General features: G+C 33.6%; 2 protein-coding genes across 2 annotated transcripts; both read right to left on the bottom strand.

The window, feature by feature from the left end:
* Positions 1–224: 224 nt before the first annotated feature.
* On the bottom strand, positions 225–1,097 carry LOC134239477 (cerebellin-3-like). Its single transcript, XM_062721660.1, has 2 exons — positions 933–1,097; positions 225–623 (listed from the first exon to the last, which is right to left on the bottom strand). Exons 1-2 carry the CDS (start codon positions 1,090–1,092, stop codon positions 232–234), a joined length of 552 nt encoding a protein of 183 aa, XP_062577644.1. The 5' UTR covers positions 1,093–1,097; the 3' UTR covers positions 225–231.
* Positions 1,098–4,440: 3,343 nt separating this feature from the next.
* On the bottom strand, positions 4,441–5,396 carry LOC134239476 (uncharacterized). The gene is made up of 3 exons (XM_062721659.1): positions 5,349–5,396; positions 5,072–5,240; positions 4,441–4,877 (listed from the first exon to the last, which is right to left on the bottom strand). The coding sequence occupies exons 2-3, from the start codon at positions 5,235–5,237 to the stop codon at positions 4,495–4,497; spliced, it is 549 nt and encodes a 182-aa protein (XP_062577643.1). The 5' UTR covers positions 5,238–5,240; positions 5,349–5,396; the 3' UTR covers positions 4,441–4,494.
* Positions 5,397–23,348: the final 17,952 nt, after the last annotated feature.

The following is a 23,348-nucleotide window of genomic DNA, read 5'->3' as shown; positions in this document are numbered from 1 at the left end:
CTGCAAATTATGTCCTTTACTTGGCATTGAGCAGTGAGGGATCTTTTTGTTTCAGCACGTATTGCTGTACGGGATCTCAGTTGATACGGTCTCAGAGAGAGAAACTTAAGTTACGTAGTTTTACATTGTACTAATATTATATTTTTAGCATACTATAAAACATAATGCAAAACAAAAACAAGGGTGCAGATGATTATTTCCCTTTATTTTCATAATAACAAATCATTACTGTTACAATTCCATGCCGGAAAACGAGCTGTAGCTTGAGTATATATATGTATTAGAAGAAACAGAACGGATAGATACTTTATCCCCTGTGCTCAAGCTCAGTATCACGAATGAGGAACAAGAATCCGTATAGGAAGAAGTGCCGGTGTAGCAATATTGATACTGCTTATAAGAGTTATTCACACGGATCGCGGTATTTGCTTGATTGGTAGAATAGGGCCGAGTTGACCAGGTGAATGCGTAAAGGCCAGCATGTGGAGCTTGGAAGTAATGCCCGCTTTTGAAACCTTGCCCTTCATTGGTAACAACTTGGTTGTAGTAGACGTGGTTTCCGCTACTAACTTTCTTTGAACTGGATGCAACTACTGTAAAAGCTACTCTGGTTCCTCCATAACCTAAAATGATGAAAAAATAAAAATGCAACATTTAATGTCTATTCATTTCTTTTTTTTCTCAAATGCTTTAATTTTTAAACCTACATTTACCTTTTTATTTCTATGACAGGAAATGTTTTGTATTCAACAGTTGGTTTGCTGTGCTTTAGGTGGTTATAATAATTGCTGGAAAGCATTATTGAAATTGTTCATATCTACATATTTAAGTAATAAACAATAGAACAATAACAATGGTATCAGATTTCATTCAGAATGACAAAACTAACGATGACAAATAAATCGTATTAGATTAGTTACAATAACACTTACCATATCCCCACTTTGATCTGGAGGCCAATTTTAGTCCATATTCCAGAGCGTTAGCTTGTTTGGCCAAATGTTGCATTAACGTATATCCCTGGACAGAAAGAAACTCCACTTGTATCGTCAGCAAGAGGAGCGAAAAGTAACAACACAACAGGGTTCGCATCTTTCCTTGAGGGGTAAAATTAAAAAGACTAGCAATAATTATTATTACAGTCTGATATTTAAATATGTAAATACGATTTTTATTATATATCTAATCTACTCACTTGGTTTAGTCAGACTTTTTTTATATAACGGTATATGCTCGACTTCAGCACAAATTGAAAAATTTATATGTAAAATATGTTTATTATGCTGTATCTCTTTACACTTTGAATATAATTAACGTAATCAAAACGAATGATAGATACGATTAGGTGTTATGGTGATTATTTTTGAATATTGAATTTCCTCATGCAAGATGTGTCATGTAATTAGCAATTTGCGTGCATTGAAAATTAAAGCTTTTGACACGCAGACAATGTCATTTGCGTTTTCTGTTTCAGTTTATCAAATTTTGAATAACAATTTTGGATCAAATTTTATCAGTTTGAAAAGATCAATTTATTTCTTCGGGTAAGTGTTGCTTCCCATTAAACTGCTTTTTTTCAGTTTTTGTCAAGCCTACGTTTCTTCTTATTATGCGAATCAGATTTGCTTTAATGATACATTTTCATTCCTTGACAACATTTTTGAAACATTAACCTTGACCTTGGAATTTAACATGTATTTGGAAAACGTTTTCCTCTGCAAAAGGCTGCCGTACGAAAACTTTATAAATGAAATATCTCATCTTTCTCATCAAGAGAAAATTTTCAAATCCAAATCGATCTCTTTAACGTACAGGGACTTGGTAATGTGTGTATTTCGAAACAAAAAGAATTTCAGAGTAGATATAAAAAAAAAAAAAAGAAATTTAGAGGAAAAAAATCAACAAGATACGTTAAAATTAAAAAACCTATCATGTAAATAAATCTAAATGCAAGCTTGATGATAAAGAAGAGAGTCGTTGTATTATTTCAAACCATGCTACTCTCAACTCACTTTAATTGATTGTTTTACTTTGTGAAATTTGGATCTTCTGTTCTAAAATCACTTTAAAGTTGAAAACGTCAATGACGTAATCACTTCATAATCAACATCAGAGGGCAAACCACAATGTAGAATCGGTGAAAAACAAACATCTTCGAACAGCGATATACTATTGGAGATAACAGATGGTAAGGAAAGCGCCAACTCAACCGGATTCAACATTCTTAGATTGATTGTTTTGCCAAACATTTTACAGTGGTTTGAAAAGGTTTGAAGGTTTAGAAATTGTGATTTGATGTCCGAACCTAATTTTAGCTACATTAAACCACTTCTATGGCCTACAGATGACTGAACAATAGATTAGAAGTATCGGTAACTTTTTGAACTTTTTTCACCATTTATTTATAAAATTTCATCCTCTTTTTAATCCTTTTAAGCTTACCTGAATGTAAAAATATCTTTAAAAAGTACAACAATACAAATCAACTATGCTTTGACATTAAGGATAAAAAATGAACAAATATAGCAATGATTATTAATTATAGTTCAATGTTTCATAACAATTAAAATTCAAAGAAATATTTTTGGACAAGCAACCAAATTTCATAAAATGTGTTTTTTATGACAAAAACTCTTCTTGAATATATATTTCTTTTCTAACTCCGCTGCATGCCATACATACTGTACATGTACAGGTTTACTTTTGCCCTTATCATTTTGGCACTTTCACACAAATCTCCTTCGTTTTCAATTTCACCTGTTCTCGTTTACTTTCATTTGCAGTGTATGTATTTTTTTGAGATCAGGCCCCAAGACCATAAACTAAAAACAAACTTAAGTAAAATTTCAAATCAGTGTAACTTTTGAAATAAATTTCGAAATTTAAAAAAAAAATTCAAATCATGATTGTATTACCGGTAAACTCTTTAACAAACTTACAAGACTCTAATTGGTCTAGAATCATAATGAATGAAACATATGGAGATAATAAACAGTATTCTAGATCAAAAGTCCATTAAACAATACAAAACACAAGCAGAGCAAACATGGACCTTAAAAACATCGGAAGTGGGGTCAGGTGCCATGGAGGAGAGAGTATCCCCTGCCGACCGGTCACACCTGCCGTTTGCTCCTTGTCATGATCGGGAAATAACGGAATAATCCGTCGTCAATTCAGTGTATAAATAATGGACTAAGAATTAGTATTAAAAAAAAAAACGTCAGTCAGCATTTGACTCAATGATAAATTGTATTTGCTGACAAAGTCATTGTATCGACCATTGAAAATATTCGAAATCTAAATTTTGACCTTAGTCTATTCTCAGTTTATGGCCTTGGAGTTAGGGTTCTAAGAAAATGTTGGTTTACCGATAAACACTTTTTGTGCTACTTTACTAACCGACTAGATTTTAAATTTTTCGCCGAAGCAATAATTTTTTCAAAACCTCTACAAAAGAAAAAAAATGGGCTTCATCACTACATTCAGATGCATCGACACCATCTAATTCATTTAATAAATTATTAAAAGTTGCTTTTCTCAAAATACTGATTGATTAATCTCGGGTACTCGAAAAAAAAAAACATGACAGAGGCATCCACAACTGTGTCACGAAAACTTATTTTACTGAATATAGATTATGAGAGCCAATAACAACTCCATTTTATGATAAATGAGAAGTATTAAGCCTTTCAACTTTCCTTACATATGTTTTTATTTATATTCAGCTCCCACCTGCATATATTGTGAATATATGTCTCCTAATATATTTGCTCCTAAGAGGCATGGTTTGGTTACGAATACTAAGTAGTTTTTTTTTATCAAAGCAGGCTACTACAAAATAAGTCGACGGTACAAGGATCTCGACTACTTCATGAGAGGCTTTGTAAGTTATAGGAATATAATGAATTGTTGGTATATATACACTATCAAACTGTCTTTTTGACAGATAAACGTATTTCCTAGCTTTTTTTAAAGTTATTCTTTTTGTACCGAATTCAATTGCAAAATATTCGTCTATGTAATTAGAAGGAATGACTAATGGCGGTTGTGACTAGACAGCAGGGGATTTTTCTTTTCCTTAGCACCTGACACACCTCTAAAATTAACAAGTGTTCGTGATTTATGCATTGTTCAAAGATTTGCATTGTTTAATATTTTTTTTAAGAACGACCACATGTCGTTTCATGCTTTTAATGCATCACATTCACGTAAAATTTCGTTGAAGTGTAATTTTGTGAATATTCAATACCCTTTGGCAACTTAATATACGCTTAGCAACGTCAACAAGTGATTATGAATTTATCAGGAATACCTTTTGCTTATACATGTAAAGTTTCATAGCATTTTTTAAATTTTTTACAGCATTAACTTTTAATGGCAAATTGTTATATAACTTCGCCTATAGTAAATATTTCCTGTTAGCCAAAAACATAAAACACATTCTTTTTAACAGTTATATCTTTATTCATTTGGAATACAATATATTCTCATTTTTCACAATTCCCAACCAGAAAACGAGGAATAGGAACTCTGTATGTAGGATGTTGAGTCTGAATAAATCGAAACTTTATCAGATGTCTTAAGGCTGAGGATCGCAAAGTTGGAGCAGGAATCGGTATACGAAGTGGTTCCTGTGTAGCATTTACTACGGACTTTTGATGACCCATTAACACGGACACTGGTATAGGCGTAGTTGGAGGAATAGGGTCGAATTGTCCACGAGAATGCATAAAGTCCTGCATGGGGTGCTTGGAAGTAGTAATAACTCTTAAATGCTGAACCCTGGTTGGTGACAACATTTCCAAATTTGACAGTGGATCCGGAGGAGTATGATGTACTACTGGATGTGTAAGCAGAAAATGCTACCCTTGCACCACCTGTTTAATTATAAATTAATTACATATATATGTTTTAACAAATTTAAAAAATCCAAAAGATAAAAATAAAATATTTATAGAATAACAGGTTGTGCATCTCTTTTTCATTTTAAAATCGTACTTACTTTACATTAAATTTATATTCAAATATGATAAAAAGTTAAAATAAGGGGAAAACAGTTATAGTCACATACCTCTGTAGCCATACCCATAATTGTATTTTCCTGCCAATTTTAATCCATATTCTAAAGCATCTGCTTGGTGTGCCAAATGGGTCATCAAATTATATCCCTTTACAGCTAGCCATTCTTGAGGAATTGCCAGGAATAGAAGACAAAGATAGCAGCACAATGTTCTCATTTTCTATTAAATAAAAATACAGCTTAGTCAATTGAGAATTCAATTTTATTTTGTTTTTTATGACAAAAATTTTATGAAATGAACTCTAATAAAGCATCAAAAATATAATACCTTATAATACACAAGTACAACGAAGTTTTGAAAGCAATGCTCACAGAACAATTTGTGTGTATCAAGTTAGGCATACATATTTTCATATTTATACATTTTGTTGAAATTTGATATATAGTACTCCAACGCAAATGTGATTTTAATTACTGTATGTAACGAGATGTCGAAAATTTTGAGCTTCTCAGAATCGAATCATAAGAACATTTGATATATTTTGTAAATATCCAATAAGATATTATCTAGTATCAAATTAATTTATCTTTTGCATGCAGCAAATAATTGATTCTGATTGTGAATAAACATGTAACAAATGTGAAACGTATGTACATGTGTAATTATTTTTGTTTACCTGCAGAGACATGAAGATTTTTATGTTTTATATCATCTGCATTTTTAACTGGGCTTACGTATATTCAGACGGTAAGTTTAATTGTTATGAATTAAGACATGTTAAACCCATATCATATTCAAAGGAAATATATTTAAAGTTGCCTTTGTTGGTAAAAAGAAACCTAGAATTTTATGAGAAATGTACAATTGTGTAACCTGTATTGTTAAATAAATGTTAATTTGGGGGAAAAAATGGGAATATAACTAAAGGCGAGCGATTTATCTTAAAGGGGGAGGAAATAAGCACCTCCTTCGCATTTACCTGGTCTTAGAACCTCTGTCAATCATCTGAAATTAAGCCTGGGATTGGATACTTTGATATGATTGACATTTAGCTTGCTGCTGTTGTGTATATCTTGTGTACCTTGTCTGGAGATCGTACCGACCATCGAATTAACTTTCAGGCTTTTGATGCCTACCGCATTGTATGCCAACGTGATAAAGAAGCAATCAAATCGTTCTTTTCTTTTTTTAATTCATAAGAATATGCCATAAATATAATCAATCTATCATATTAATAAATAAATGACAAGAAAATCTATGGCTATATAATATATTATAAATTTGATTTTAAAAGGGAGGATTTCATATCATGATTGCTATTTTAATTTCCGTGTCAAAACATGAGTTAACGTACATTGATTCCTCCATTAATTAACAAAATAAACCGACCTGCGTTTGAAGCTAGTGTCATGGAATTAGATAAAATTATTTTTTAAAACATGTATGACAACATTGTAACATTGTTCATGAGTCAAGCGAATTTATATTTATAAGACAATCCTGGTACGTGTCGCTTTTCTTCGAGACATGATGACGAAGTAACCTGTTACGGTATAATAATAAGTTTTAGAAGAGAAATTACTCGGAATATAACATCTTGCTTTGTATTTTTATTAAAATGTTTGAAATTAATAATGAATCCCGAAAGAAAAAAAAACGATGCAGATGATTCTTTTCCCGTTTCATAGGGGGAATCAACAGGTAACATCCTGTGTATATAGGTAGTATACACAAGCCCGCGTCGTTCCCTCGGGGCTTCTCAGCCGCTCCGATTAAGCTCCACCCCACACCAAACTTACCTGAGGAAAACCGTACGGTTGAAAACCTCGGCCTTTAAAAAATATGTGAACAGAGCATAAGTCTCACTTCCAGATATTCCAATGTGGGATCATGTGCCTAGGCGTAGTATTTATCCCCTGTAGGCCACATCCGCCGTAGCTATATATAGACAATATGTATTTATCAGGTAAACGAAATACATGTATTCCAAAGACAATCTAAATAGAAAGACAAAGGCCTAAGATTGATTTGAAGTACAAAATACAACCCAATTATAGTTAAATTAATTAGTTTCTTATACTTGCACTTCACTTTTAAAGATAAAATTCTTCAAAATCACATTACATTTTAATACTTTTACAAATCTGCTCAAGGAAGTAATTCTATTCACCCTTGTAGTACAATATTCTAAAACTTCATAAAAGTCATTACAAATCTCCAAAGCTATATCCAGCAAGTTCTCTATACCAAACCCGTGTCTTTCCTCTTCACAATGTATATATTGCTGCAAAACACAAACCTTACTAGTACTTACTAGCTTCAGCATATTCAATATGTGTAAATGAAAAAAAAAAATTCCCGAGAAGTCACTTATGTTACAAAATATTTAAATACAAATAACTTTAGACTCCATCGTTTGGTATATTAATGCATTTTCTATTATTCCATTGACTTGCAAAATAATTAAAAATGAGAGAAAAGATGTAAATGTCCTATCCACATTACTTGTATGAGAAAATATTGCTTAACCCATCAAAGATTTATCCCTGAAAATGACCTGACACATTGTATTTTAATGCACTTCCACTCTGGTGATAAATATTAGTTGTATTTCCTTATCAGTTAAGTAAATAATATTTACCTCAAAGAATTTAGTAGTGTTAATATTTGCCAATGATTGGTATCACGAATGAGAGTAAATTCTTTTTGAAAAATCCAATTATTACATTTCGAATTACATTAAATAAACTCCAGTAAAAAAACCTTGACAATAATTTAATTGCATCAATTTTTGTAGCTGGTTTTAATCAGACGTATCACATGCTTGTAACCAACAAAAATGCAACGGAATTTGAAGTGAAATTGAATGCAACAAACAGGAATGAAACATACAGCGTACACAGATTCAAAGTAACGATACAGGCGATGAACAAAACAAACTCTAATTCATCAATTCTCCAAACTACCGAAAATCCAATTTTCTCAGATGTAAAAAATTTAACAACTTTAGAACCGAAGCAAACTTCTGACCGCAATAAAACTAATGTCAAATGTAAGAGGAATACAGTCAAACCAGACCCAAGCAATTGCTCCAGGTATATTATCTGCGTGAACGGAGTACGTTTAACGATGCTTTGTGCATATGGAACACTTTGGGAAGAAGCTTCCGGAAAATGCCTTCATGCTGATGAGGTTAATTGTAAGAATAGGAAAAATCCTTTTCACCATTTTCAGAACAAAGGTAAGAAAATTAAATATTTGGTTTTTAAAGCTCTTCTGATTGAATACAAAACAATATTTAATGTACATTTGTTTGTTTTAGATGGTCAGACAAATTTCCGATGTCCAAAATTAAATGGATTGTTTGCAAATCCTAAAACATGCAGAAAGTTCTACCAGTGTGTTTGGGGAAAACCAGTTATCAAATACTGTCCAAAGTCAACAACGTGGGATGCGAAACTAAAGATCTGCAATAAGCGAAAAACTAAGTGCAACTAAATTAACTTTAGTATTTTGAGCCTCTATTTTGTATTAGAGCTTATGAAATATAAAAGTTGGTTGCTTTTACATTTTCTGACTTTCTTTTTTATGGACAGAGAAACAGAATTTTTTAAGATAGGATAACACTCTCACGAAACGAGATGTTTACTCCTCCATGCCATCTGATCCCGCTTCTGATGTTTTTTTTTGATGTCCGTGGTTTCTTGACTCCCGATTTGTATAGTTAAAATGGGCTTTCTGTTTGAATACTAGTCGTAATCTCCACAGTATACAGTTATAAACAATATATATTTTAAAACTTGTATTACTGTTCCTAATATTCGCTTTCCCTGCTTAATATACAAAACTGTTATTTTTTGTCTAAATCTAATAGAAAGAGTGTAAACTTTAAATGTTTAGGTGTTCAGAGGGTGAATATGCTAAAACCTACACATTCTATGTATTTTATAAACAAAAATGAGAAAATTTATTTAAAAAACGTTTAAAATGCCTTTATTTGACAATAGTACTTTTCATTCATGACCGTCGAAAGGAATTGCTTACATGAACTCCTTTTGGGCAGTTGATGCAATACATCTCTGAAATTGCCAGGAGTCAAATGTAACTCTCTGTTCACATACTCGAATTGTTTAAATAAGGACTATTTAAACTTGATGGACCCCTTTGATATCAAAATAAAAGAAACCAAAGAATATGAATCGAAGACAGATTCTCCCATTATTTCTTGATCATGACAAGGAGCACATGTCGGGTGCTTGTGAGCTGTAGGCAAGAGATGCTCATTTCTCCATGGTAACTGATCCCAATTCGTGTTTAATTTCCGTGTTTGCTCTGTTCCACTTTTGTTTTTAGGACTTTTGAGCCTGAATACTGTTCGTTATCTCAATAGATTTCATACATGTCTTTCACATTTTAATATTTCACTACAGAAAGACATTAATGGTGTACTACATTATAACAAGAAAAATTAATGGATAACTCGATGGCCAATATTTTTATTGAAAATGTCTTTTACAATGAACTTATATTGTAATTTATAACCTGCTCAAAGGGTTTATGTTTCTCAGTTGATTCGAAAAGCAAGAGCTTACTCTACATATGAAAGATTGCTGAAATGAAGGCAACCTTTTGTCAAATAAGTTGATGACCTATGCCTATATTCTGCATGGAACAAAAAATACGTCCAAACTTATCAATACTTTATCCTTATAATTATTTTCTTTTTTTGTAATTTTGTGTGTTGGTTTGAATAAAATAGTTGCACACGCTTTTGGCTATGTAAATACTCTAGTTACTTAAAAAAATCATTACACATGTATAATAAACTATCTTTAAGAACAGTACATTAACCTGTGGGGAAAAACTGGAGATGAAAAAAAAAATTTGAATAAGAATACTTTAGCTGCAGATCTGTAACTCCCTCGTCTGAAAAAAAAATAGATGGACATCCGGAGAGCTACATGCAGTGCCACATAATGAAGAAGTGAATATTTACGTCTTACAATATACGCCGTTTTTCATTTATTTCTAAGTATATATATAAAAATATAACTGACAGTGCATTCCTAGCATATCATTTAAATACATCCAAAAAAAAATCTTTGTAAAAGTCTTGTAGGAAGCGCCTTGAACCTATTTGTCTTACCATCGACGAGGACAGTATAAAAAAGCGAAATTTTATTTTTTTTAAAGTTTAGGCCCAGGACTGAGGAAGGCTATTTAGAACGGTTGTGGGATACCAAAAATTACTTATTTTCGTGGGAGTTTGATATTCGTGATTTATGAGGTATGAAGAGACCCATGGATTGATTTCCACCATAAAATGTAATTTTTTAAAGATATTATTTCTCATCAATTCTTCATCCAGGAAGTTAAATTCAATCCATATTTTTCCTTCGAACTAAAAAAACTTGACCCCCCAAAATTATTTGATTTTAGAGTGTTTTATAATGGAAGTATAAAATGGGGGTTGGTACGGAGCTCGAGGCGTTAATGGATCTAAACTTGTTTTATAACTTTGTATTTTATCTTATATTTTATCGTCTCATCAATATATTAAGCGGTCAACTCCTTATTTATACATATATTTTGAGTTGTATTAAGATGTTTTTACATAATTAAGCTCAACTTCTTTTGTTCAGTCGACTTTATTGCTTTAAGTTTTATCGACTGAAATATTATATTGATTTTCATATATTGATACTCATATTAAGATAGTATTGTCGATATGAAAAAATTAAATATATAGTTATATCGATATTTATATATGAGTATTTGTGAGAAGGAAGTCATAATAAAGTGTTTTTGAAATTCGAGGGGGCAGAATTCAAAAGAATCTTCACTTCACTCGAGATTCAGTGAAAGCTTATGTACAATGTATTTGCTATCGTGTACGATTGTAAGCTGAAACAAATTCAAAAATATTTTTTAAAAGGGAGATGGAGAGACATCAACAGTTAATAGGCATTGTCATAGGGGGTTATTGTACCCCTCACCACTTTTGAAGAGGGAATCTGATATATTCTATCATGGTTCACTGCTTACATCTCTTGAGTTCAGTAGGGGATTATAAATCGCTTGTGAAGAAAAAATAGAAAGGAACAGTATTTCAAAAGTTACACTGGCTATGTAGTTTGTAAATATTTTATGTTGTTCCACTTTTTGGTATACATGTACATAGGATCTGACTCATGAACGCGAACCGCCAGTCTTGAAACCTCTCCCCCCCCCCCCCCCCTCCCCCCCCCCCCCCCCGCTACTGAGTTCCGAAAATAGAAGCAGTGAACCATAGAACATATCAAATATAAAAAAAATAACCATGATAGAATATATCAGATAAAGAATAACTATCAACACATCAGATCTTAATTTTTTATTGCTTAAATGATATAAAATAATTTGTGATTTCAGCCAATATATATAAGTTTAGTCAAAAAGTTGAAACAATGAAGTGTAGTATAAGCCAAATTTAAATTTATATTTGGGATATATTGGTGAATCTCTGCTGTACTCAGTTTTAAATAAAGATGGATGAGGGGCACAAAGATACTCTTACCTCCCCCTCTTTAAAAGTAGTGATCGGTACAATATCCCCCTATGAATCTAACTGTTGATGTATCTCCATCTCACTATTTCAACATATTATGGAATTTGATTCAGCCTAGCTATAATCGTACATACTGGCAAATATATGGTACAGAAGCATTCACTGAAGCCCGAGTGAAGTGAAGATTCGTTAGAATTCCCGCCCCCGCAAAGTTAATTCAAAAACACATTATTCTGACTTCTTTGTCACATATATTCATATATTAATATCGATATAACTATATATTTATTTTTTCATATTGACAATACTATATTGATGATAAAATATCTTGTTTCGATCAATATCTGAAAAATCAATATGATATTTCAGTCGATAAAACTTTAAGCAATAAAATCTATAGAACCCCCAAAAAGTTACCTTTAATTATGTAAAACATCTTAATACAACTCCAATTATGTGTATACATGAGGAGTTGTAACACTGTATATATTGATAAGACGATAAGATATTAGACGATATACAAAGTTATAACACAAGTGTAGAGCCATTTACGCTTTCGTAGGTTGGTGCACTTCTTTTGGCGCTACGGAGCACTTAATATGGCCTTTTGTAATGTAATAACGCCTAACGCATGAATCGATTTTAAGTTATTCCTAAAATATATTTTTTTAATCTAAATAAATTAAGGGGACAAGCACAGCCTTGTCTCATCTTGAATAGTCACATGAAGGTTCACAAACCCTCTGCTCACTCATATGAAATTTTTCTTTAAATTTTATGATTTTCCAAAGGAAATGTATATGCTGAATAAAATAGAAACATTTATAGCATGACTTGCGGGGCAAAATTTGACAAAAGAGGCACTTCAACTTGACAAATTTATAAGGGAATAATAGACATTTGTGTCATTAAGAGTTGTCTCTCTTATCAGAGTATCAGTGTACCTTAAAATAGAAATATATGACAACAAACTGTTTCGAATTACTTCATCTTATTTTTCATTCTGAACGGGAAACGAAGGTACAGTGAAGTCGCCAATTCCGGGTCACGTCAGGGTGTTTCTTTGATATTTTGCAAATCTTTTCAATTTATATTTCATGCAATATATGTATTGAAAGAACAAATACTGAGTCATCCAAACATTTTTTCGTTTTTAAAATAGCTGCACGGGAACAATATTTACAGGGGTATTTCAGCACGGCCTAGCTTCCCCAGTTACGAATCATTTTCTCCATTTCCGGGTCATGTGACTTTACGGTCGTGTAATATTCATGGAACGTTTCGGAACACGATTTTTATGATGTTGAAAAATAAAACAATTCATGCAGCTTGGAAAAAGTAAAACAACCACAGAAATATGTTTAATGTTTTTTTAAAAACAATTACAACAAAACTGATGATACATCACAAGATTTTGAATATACATCACAAGATTATCAAATATTGCAACGTTTGACATGCCATACTGATGCTGAATTAAACTAGATGCTGTCATGAGACAGTAATACCCGCACTAAGGTGTTTGCCTCTAAATACACGCTCCTACATATTGGGCGGCTTTCCAAGGAAATAGTCAAAATAATTCTATAATTTGCATGTATTAATCAAATTGATTATGAAATTCTCAGACTATGTGACCTATAACTCAGAACCTCTTATATTTATTTTATACATGCTTAATTCATTATATACCAGTCTGAATTTTATTAATGATGTAAATTCATGCACGGATCTGTCCGGGGGGGGGGGGGGGGGGTCAGGACCCCCCCCTGGAATTTACAAGGTTAAAAAATGTATATACTAAAACAAGGAAAAAGTTACAATGGACCCCCCTTGGAAAATGCAGATCCCCCCCCCCCCCCCCCTGGTAAACACGAATATGTGTAAAATAGGTATGAAAAGTTAAACATTTGCGGCAATAGAAGTCACCACTACCCCCACCCCACCTCCACGATATAGGTTTTTGACGTTTGGGTGAGATTTACTTTAGGTTTTTTTTTTTGGATTGTCAATTTCTGGGATAGGATTTTTTTTGACTGAGGTGGACCCCTCCCCCCCCCCCCCCCGGAAAAAAATTGTGGATCCGCGTCTGAAATTAGATTTTGATATATGTTTTGCTCATAATTGGACCTTTTTAAATTTACTACCCCCCCCCCCCCCCTCGACACCACAATCACACAGCACATACTTTTTGGAATAGGCTAGACGGAAAAGGTTTGTTAAAATTTAATATCGTTTGTAATGAATTAATTTAAAATTTGTTCTTGTACTATACATGTGAACATGTAAATTTCTACATTACATCACGTTGCGTCACCCATTATGATATTTATAGATTAAACACCATTTGGCACACCTCGGCCGATTCCCACTTCATCTGATAAGGTGACGGAATCGACGAAAGTTCGCCAAAATGGCACATGGCTGCAGTCTGGTGTGCATTGGATTAATTCATTTTGTGTTATAATTGGATTTATATTTCATGAAGTTTACGAGACACAGGGAGTCGGTAAGTAGAATTTTAGTATAGTGGGAAGTAAAATACACCCAAACGATTAGGTTAAAGTTTAAAAAGGGTCAAAGATCATCGCATGCCACACTAGACGAATTTCATATTGTGAAGTTATCTCACATTGTCGATGTGACATTCAGTTACTGCCAATACTGGTGCGGATCCAGAATTTTTTTTCGGGAGTAGGGAGGGGGGTTCACATCTCAGTCAAAAAATTCCAGCCCAGAATTTCGTGACAAGCAGGAGAAAAAAATTGAAAACAAATAAACAAATAAAAAAAACAATGATAGTGAGGTCAATGTTTTCGAAGTTTATAGGGAGAGGATGTCAAGAGTCATTTTTTACTTGCTACAGTATATAGTCTTGTTTAAATAACAAAGCAAATGCCAGATGGGGGGGAGGGGGGATTCCAATCTTCCTACCCACTTCCTGTCCCTGAAATAACAATCTATTTTGTGATTCCAGTTAAATAGTATATTTTTTTCCATTTGACTAATTATTATACATATTTTGTTTCTTGTGTTTATAGTATGTCTGTCTATAAGTCTGCAAAAATTAAATCCTAGCTAGCTTGCCCATAAGTTTTAAGTGGGATGGGCTATACATATAGCTTCCACATTTTATAGGTTTATTTCTTGTGACAATTTAATGACCTTTTATTTGGGTACCATTAATTTTTACCTCTGATCGCTTGACATGGGATACACATTTTTACAAGAAAAATACCAAACTTTAAACTCTGCCTAAATTTTGATCAGTAGGTGCTAGGGCTTTCATACTTATCATGACATATTGTATTCATTTTGAACTGTCAACAGGTATAAATATGTTTGACCTTGACCCTAGAGTTTGAACCACTTAAAAAAAAAATTAACCTTGGCAATTAACTTTTGAACAGGAATTACTAGAGATTTCTTTATTTAACATGTGCATTCCTTGTGACAAGACTTTCTTCTGATACTAACAATTTGAACCCTTTGACCTTGACCTTTGAGTTTGACATATATTTGAGAAACTTCAACCTTCGCCATAGGCTTCCATACTGGGACATCAGTGTTTCACAAACACATCTTATCTTCATTATTATTTGGTGGTGTCTCCATATGAGGGAAGATGTATTCACAACAAACAAACAAATTACTAAAGAAAATATAAAACATAAATATGTTGGTCATGCATATCTCTGCAGGAAAAAAACAGCTTTTCAAATACTCCAACCATATTGTAACCCTTTCAAAACACTCATTTGAGCTTTTTTGGTTTCCTTAGCATATAATGTCTGTCGTGACGTGTTGTCCATCTGTTTGTCTGAAAACTTTTTACATTTTTAACTTCTCTAGAACCACTGGGCCAATTTTACCCAATTCATATAGAAATATGTACATTTGTACGTCAGACTCAGTCCATCTGTCTCAAAAAATTTAACCTTGGTTATCACGGTCATATCTACTGAATGAGAAGAGACATTCATATTAAACTTATGTATTAGTATATTTACCTGTGAGAATGGCATGGTTTTTTTGGGGGGTGGGTTTACATGTGACCTAGAAGTTTGACCAACTTGCAAAAAAATTAAATTGTTATAAATTCTTCATTTTGAAAGAGAAAAGTTAGGGCATTCATATCATAATGCATGTTTATTATTACCTGTGATAAGACCTTTTCAAATAAATCATGACTTTTACACTGTGACCTTGACCTTGAAGCGATCAAGCCTAACCTACTTTTCAAAAATGTTGCATTTGCTTATAACTTTTGATTGAGATGAGATATGACTCTCACATTTGACATGTACATAAATTACTCATAAGAATTCAAGGTGTTTCCCAGCATGCGATGTTTTTTTATGCGCCCGAATTTTTTCGGGGCGCATATTGTTTTTGTCCTGTCTGTTTGTCTGTTTATCTGTTTGTCAGTTTGTCTGTTGTCAAGTTTAACCTTGGCCAAAACTTTTGAACCGTAAGAAATAGAGACTTCATATTTGGTATGCATACTCCTCTAATAAAGTTCTTTCAAATGACATCAAGGTCAATGACCTTGTGACCTTGACTGTGACTTATATGCTAAAAATAGGTTTTTCAACTGTTTGTCATAACTTTTGAACCATAAGAAATAGAGACTTCATAATTAGTATGCATACTCCTCTAATAAAGTTCTTTCAAATGACATCAGGGTCAATGACCTCGTGCCCTTGACTGTGACCTATATGCTAAAAATAGGTTTTTCAACTGTTTGTTATAACTTTTGAACCATAGGAGATAGGGACTTCATATTTGGTATGCATACTCCACTAAAAAGGTTCTTTCAAACAACACCAAGGTCAATGACCATGTGACCTTGACTATGACCTTTATACTAAAAATAGCTTTTTCCACTTTTTGCCATAACCTTTGAACCATAGGAGATAGAGACTTCATATTTGGTATGCATACTGCACTGATAAAGTTCCTTCAAATGACATGAAGGTCAATGACCTTGTGACCTTGACTGTGACCTATATGCTAAAAATAGCTTTTTCCACTTTTTGCCATAACTTTTGAACCATAAGAGATAGGGACTTCATGTTTAGTATGCATACTCCACTAATAAAGTTCTTTCAAACAACACCAAGGTCAATGACCATGTGACCTTAACTGTGACCTTTATACTAAAAATAGCTTTTTCTACTTTTTGCCATAACTTTTGAACCATAAAAGATAGGGACTTCATATTTAGTATGCATACCCCACTAATTAAGTTCTTACAAACAACACCAAGGTCAATGACCTTGTGACCTTGACTGTGACCTATATGCTAAAAATAGCTTTTTGAACTTTGTTGACGCCAGGCGCATAGTATTTCACAAACACATCTTGTTACCCCTTGACGTTGATGTTTTACATAATTTTCAAAATATTTAACTCTCCTAAAAGATGATTAGGCTTCTGAGTAACAATAAGGAAGACTTCAAGGAAGACAGGGCTTTTTGCACAAAAAACATCATTTTCCGACCCACATTTGACCCCCCGGGGCAAAATCTAAATTCCAAAATCTTACTGCATATCTACATGACACAACTAATCATCCCACAAAAGATGATTAGGCTGCTGAGTAAAATGTAAGAGGAGTTCAGGGAAAACAGGGCACTTTGTATGAAAAACGTTATTTTTCGACCCCCATTTGACCCCCCGGGGCAAAATCAAAATTCCGAAACCTTACTGCACATCTACCTGACACCACCAACCATCCCCCAAAAGGTGATTTGGCTGCTGAGTAAAATGTAGAAGGAGTTCAGGGAAGACAGGACTTTTTGCACAAAAAACGTCATTTTTCGACCCCCATTTGACCCCCTGGGGCAAAATCAAAATTCCGAAACCTTACTGCACATCTACATGACACAACTAATCATCCCACAAAAGATGATTAGGCTGCTAAGTAAAATGTAAGAGGAGTTCAGGGAAGATGGGGCTTTTTACATAAAAAAACATCATTTTTCGACCCCCATTTGACCCCCGGGGCAAAATTAAAATTCCGAAACCGTACTGCACATCTACATGACACCACCAACCATCCCCCAAAAGGTGATTTGGCTGCTGAGTAAAATGTAGAAGGAGTTCAGGGAAGACGAGACTTTTTGCACAAAAAACGTCATTTTTCGACCCCCATTTGACCCCCCGGGGCAAAATCAAAATTCCGAAACCTTACTGCACATCTACATGACACCACCAATCATCCCCCAAAAGGTGATTAGGCTGCTGAGTAAAATGTAGAAGGAGTTCAGGGAAGACGGGACTTTTTGCACAAAAAACGTCATTTTTCGACCCCCATTTGACCCCCCCGGACAAAATCAAAATTCCGAAACCTTACTGCACATCTACATGACACCACTAATCATCCCACAAAAGATGATTAGGCTGCTAAGTAAAATGTAAGAGGAGTTCAGGGAAGATGGGGCTGTTTGCATAAAAAACGTCATTTTTCGACCCCCATTTGACCCCCCAGGGCAAAATCAAAATTTCGAAACCTTACTGCATATCTACATGACACCACCAATCATCCCTCAAAAGATGATTTGGCTGCTGAGTAAAATGTAGAAGGAGTTCAGGGAAGACGGGACTTTTTGCATAAAAAACATCATTTTTCGACCCCCATTTGACCCCCCGGGGCAAAATCAAAATTCCGAAACCTTACTGCACATCTACATAACACCACCAACCATCTCTTAAAAGATGATTAAGCTACTGTGTAAAATGTAGGAGGAGTTCAGGGAAGAAAAGTGTGACAGACGGACGGACGGACGGACGGACGGACATGAGTAACAACAATATACCCGAACTTTCTTTAGAAAGTGCGGGTATAAAAATGTATTAGGATTAAAAACAATACAATTAAATTATTTTATTAAAAAATGTATTTGAAGGGTTAACTCGATTTTAATTTTTAGAAAAAAATGTTTTCCAGTTAGAAAACTTTTGATAATCAAGGTAAATACATGGTTGTCGATTGGTTTTGTACATCGAATTTTGGCATGTTCATGCCGCGAGATTGCGTGACCCGCAATTGGAGAAACTACTACAGTTTGATTTAATAATAATAATAATACTTTTATTTGAACAGCGATCATTATGGTTGATTTCTGGGTTAAAACTAAATATATTTGCCATACTTTCGAGCTATCATTATTTATCTAGAACTTTTATATCAGCCTTTCTGCAATGAACAAAAACGAAAGTAGCCCGTCACCGCAGCAGAAACATCCAAGTCTTTCATGCGTGCGTTTCAGAATTTCGATTGTCGGATGCTCTCTTAAAGTTTATATTCAAAATTTTGTAATTAATTACAAACAGAAAGCCCAGATCTTCATGACCAGCGTATTCATTAAGTTTTTTGCGCTTAAATTTTAACACTAGGCATAAAATACACGCGAGTGACCCGGAATTGGAGACGACCCGGAATTGGCGACTCCACTGTACATTTAGCACAGATATTACGATGTAAACTAGTTGTTTATTCAATCAAATGACACGTTACTAGCAAAATCAAATTAAATTAATGAAAAAGATAAAAAAAAATTGGTTCGCATTTTTTCTTGTTGGTATATCAATTCTATATTTTATCAAATAAATTGCTAGTAGTGCGTCATTTGATTGGATAAAAAATCGTGGTTTCTGCATAAATTAAAACCACTTGTTACCTACGTCACAATGAATTACATAAGAAAAAATTACCAATCGACTTGACATTACATTTTGAAAGTACTACTCATGTACTATTTCGTCGACTGAATTGTGCAATTTTATCCCGTGCGACAAAATTCTATAGAATCATATCCCTAATTAATGATATCTCTGGATAAATGTGAAGCTAATGAACAGTAATTAATCTCAAAAATACACTGAACAATTTTAACTGAGATACATGTAGAGTAAAACATCAAAATTGTGGTCAACATTGAGAACAGGTGCCATCAAGGATTACGTATCCTCTTTCGACAGGTCACACCTGCCATGTGCTTGTCAATTATGCAAGATCAAGGAAATTGACGAAATCCGCACAAGATAAAATTACACCATTCAGTCGACGAAATAGGACATGTGTAACTGAATGCCCATTGAAAAGTCAGTAAAAGGTCCCTTGTCTGTTGCCTTATCAGTGATCTTTCAGATAGCATTTTTCCTACTTTATTTTCAGTGCTTTTTGACCTCTTTTATTTATACTGAAAATTTTATTTTACTACATTTGAAAAGGAAAGTGATATTCTCATCGACTGTTTTAGGTTTATAAAATGTTTGTTGAAAAACCCAGAAAAAATTTCAAGCTATAGCTCTGCGAAATAAAAACAACTCTTGCCTGTGAGGAAAAAGTCAAACTGCTTGGTGTTACTTACGATTTTGACTTCAACATCAATTCTCATATGTGCTGAACCCTGCTGAAAAAGCAGGTAACAAAATTGTCTTTGTAAAACCCACTACCTGGGATTTAATTCTACTAGTAGTAATCCCATAGCTCCCTTCCTAAGGAGGAAATTCTACAAAATCATAAGCCACTTTTAAATATCTTTAATATTCCCAACAAACATCATGAATTTGAATTCTGTAGGTATCTATATTTGATTTCAAAACTGATAAAAATCCTTACAAACAAAAATTACATATATATATATAGTGGATTACAGTAAATGTTCTAACAAACCTCTCCCTTTACTCCTCATTAAAATTTTAACAATAGCGAATGAGAAAGTTCAGGAGAACTATGCAACAATATATATGAGAAGTAGTCAAAATCAGATGTCAACACTATAAAATTCCAATGAACGTTTGGAAATCACAAGATTATACCAAAATCAACAGCTTAAAAACTTACTTTTAAGACTTTTCAACTTTATAAACACCCATTCCCCACGATGAATTAAAGTCCAGACTGTTTGATATCATTAACAGCATTTTTTGTTTTTGTTTTTATAAAAATGTAACACATGAAACTCAACTTGTCATTGGTCATCTGCAAAACTATTTCGTTAAAAACACACTAATTGTACCCTTATGTACTCTGAAGTTAAGATTAAAGAGTTTCTTGAGTTTCTGCTTGATAACATATATATGTGTGGTTTTTTTTAGATCAGGCCCCATGATCATGAAACAGACTTAAACTTAAATGTTAAATAATTATTGAATTAATCTCTAAATGTGCAGATAACAGCACTTTGTGAAAATAATGTGGATAAATACTTTCATTTAGGGATATATGACTTCTACAACATTTAGATGCAATACAAAGATTTTGACTTAAGCTTAAGATATTTCATGATCCCTTAACATTTAAATACAACACAAAGATTTTGACTTAAGCTTAAGATATTTAATGATCCCTGGGGCCAGGTCTCCAACAATATATTAGAATACCCAGTGTGACCAATTGCGCCCCGATATTTGCAGACCTATCTTTGTATTCATATAATGTATGAAGAAGAACTTGTTCAAAATCTTATACGAGAAAAGAAGAAATGACTCGATGTGGCCTTCAATTCAATCTTTAGAGACATCGACGACGTATTGTCAAATACCAATGGTAATTTCCATTCTTCTGTCGTTATGATGTATCGTGGTGAGCTTGAGATAAAAAAAATACCACATAGTCTGACACATCTGTTTAACACTTGAATGGTAATCACACAACCAAGCCTTATGATAAACGTGATGACTTTAATTTTTCTGTCGTCAACTCTTCTTACTTTTGCAGCATTATACATGTATTCCCATACGTTTCATCCTGGTGAGCTTGAGATAAGAGATACAATAGTCTGACCAATCAGTTTCGTATATGGATATTTTGCTTGAAAAAACGTTAATGAAAATCAAGCAATCAAGTTGATGGTAACTTTCCAATCGTCAACTTCTCTTCCTTATGCAGCAATATACCTCTTATATCTCTCACAGGGGCGTAGCAAAGAGGGGGGGGGGGGGGCAAGGGTTGGCCTGCCCCCCACTTTTTTCCCAACCTTACTTATACTATAGAAAATGTTAATTGAAAGCCTTTTGCCCCCCCCCCCACTTTTAGTGATGTACCGAAACTTTAGTATTAGAATTGGTACTGAAAGTAGTTGACACTGAGAAAAGTTTACCTCCCCCCTCCACCCCCACGAAATAGGACTTTCGACTTTGGGCAACTTTTTTTTTGGCATGTCAACTTCTTCAGGTAAGTAAAAAAGAAATTTCTCTGGCTGCCCTCACCCCCACTTTTAAAAACGATGCTACGCGCCTGTATCATTTAATATGGTATGCAAACGCAAGCTGTAAATATGAACAATTGCAAGTTATAAAACGAGGTAAATTATTGTCAGAAATTGCTGAGTAAGAATGTCAACAGTCTTGTCAACAAATACAATTTATCATGAAGTCATATGCTTCTTGGCGTTTTTCATGCTAATTTTTAGCACATCATTTACACACTTAATTGTTGACAGAATTTTCCGTTATTTCCCGATAATGACAAAAGCACACGGCGAATGAGACCGGTCGATAGGGGCTGATCACTCCTCTATGGCACCTGATCTCAACTATGATGTTTTGGAGGTCCAAACAACTCTGTATTGTTTAATGGACTTTTGAGTTTGAAAAATGTACGTCATCTTCATACATTTCATATCAAAAACTTGTAAGAAAGCAGGGAAATCGAAGACCAAAAACGTGCTAAGCAATTCTACGTGTTGGACATTGCTTTTTACAGATGATATAAATTATATGCTTTTCCAAAGCTCTGTACAAAATAAAGAGAAACACCAGCATTTTACTATTTTGAATAGTTTTACTATTACAAGTGGTCTTCATTCATTTGAAACTATTTCAAAATTTAAAAATGATCATATATATAAAGTATATATTAAATGGAATAAACTAGGTAAGCAATATACATTTTTTCCATGGAACAAAAGGTAGACTGGTGTGTATCAAATAATAATTCTTAAAGATGAATAAACCAAAAGGATCAAGGGCCACATTGCTCACCTGCATAGCTTTTGCCATGCTGTTCTTTACCAGATTTTCCCCTTTAAATACATAATATGATCTCACCGTACCCCGGCTAGTGTCATAATGCAGACAATTAAAATTATACACTACCCAAGAATGCTTCCATATAAGACAGCTTTTTCCTGCCAAGTGCTTCTTTAGAAGATTATAACGTTTACACTATATATTTCAAAGCAATTTTTGTATTCCCTATTGTGGCCCCGCCCTTACCCCGGAGACATTATTTGAACAATTTACATTATACCAGGGTGTTTCCATAAGTTTAAGCTTTTTTTGGCCCAGAGATTCTTTAGAAGAATATTTTAAAAGTTTTGTTCTATATATTCTGTATAAAACTTTGATTCCCTATTATGACGCCGCCCTATCCCTGGGGATCAGAATTTGAACAATTTAGAATCTAAACTACTTCAGGGTGTTTCCACATCAGTTTCAGCTTTTCTGTCCCAGTGGTTCTTGAGAAGATTTTTAATTACCTCAACTTATTTTTTCTTTTTGATTTTCTTCTCTTGGTAAGGGTCTTGGCCTTTCATTTTAACAATTTGAACTCTCATTTACCCAAGAATACATTATATTAAACATTTTATTAAGTTTGCTTTAAATTGGCCCAGTGGTTCTTGAGAAGAGGTTTAAAATATGAAAGTTAATAGTCAGAAGGAAGGACGAACAAACTGACGACGGAGAACAGGTGATGTTATTTCACTTGAGCTTGCAGGTCAGGTGAGCCAAAATCCAAAGTAGCTCACGTTTCTTTTTTTAAGGAA

This window comes from Saccostrea cucullata, unplaced genomic scaffold, assembly GCF_032062105.1.
Source record: "Saccostrea cucullata isolate Sc308-1 unplaced genomic scaffold, CSIRO_AGI_Scuc_v1 ctg991, whole genome shotgun sequence".
Classification (NCBI taxonomy): Eukaryota; Metazoa; Mollusca; class Bivalvia; order Ostreida; family Ostreidae; genus Saccostrea; species Saccostrea cuccullata.
This window is presented reverse-complemented; position numbering and strand designations above follow the sequence as displayed.

Bases quoted from the DNA above. Each gene is read 5' to 3' on its own strand.
- LOC134239477 (XM_062721660.1), bottom strand. From the start codon at position 1,092: ATGCGAACCCTGTTGTGTTGTTACTTTTCGCTCCTCTTGCTGACGATA. The intron at 624-932 runs GTAAGTGTTATT...TCATCATTTTAG, and splicing joins CAGATCAAAGTGGGGATATG to GTTATGGAGGAACCAGAGTA.
- LOC134239476 (XM_062721659.1), bottom strand. From the start codon at position 5,237: ATGAGAACATTGTGCTGCTATCTTTGTCTTCTATTCCTGGCAATTCCT. The intron at 4,878-5,071 runs GTATGTGACTAT...ATAATTAAACAG, and splicing joins TTATGGGTATGGCTACAGAG to GTGGTGCAAGGGTAGCATTT.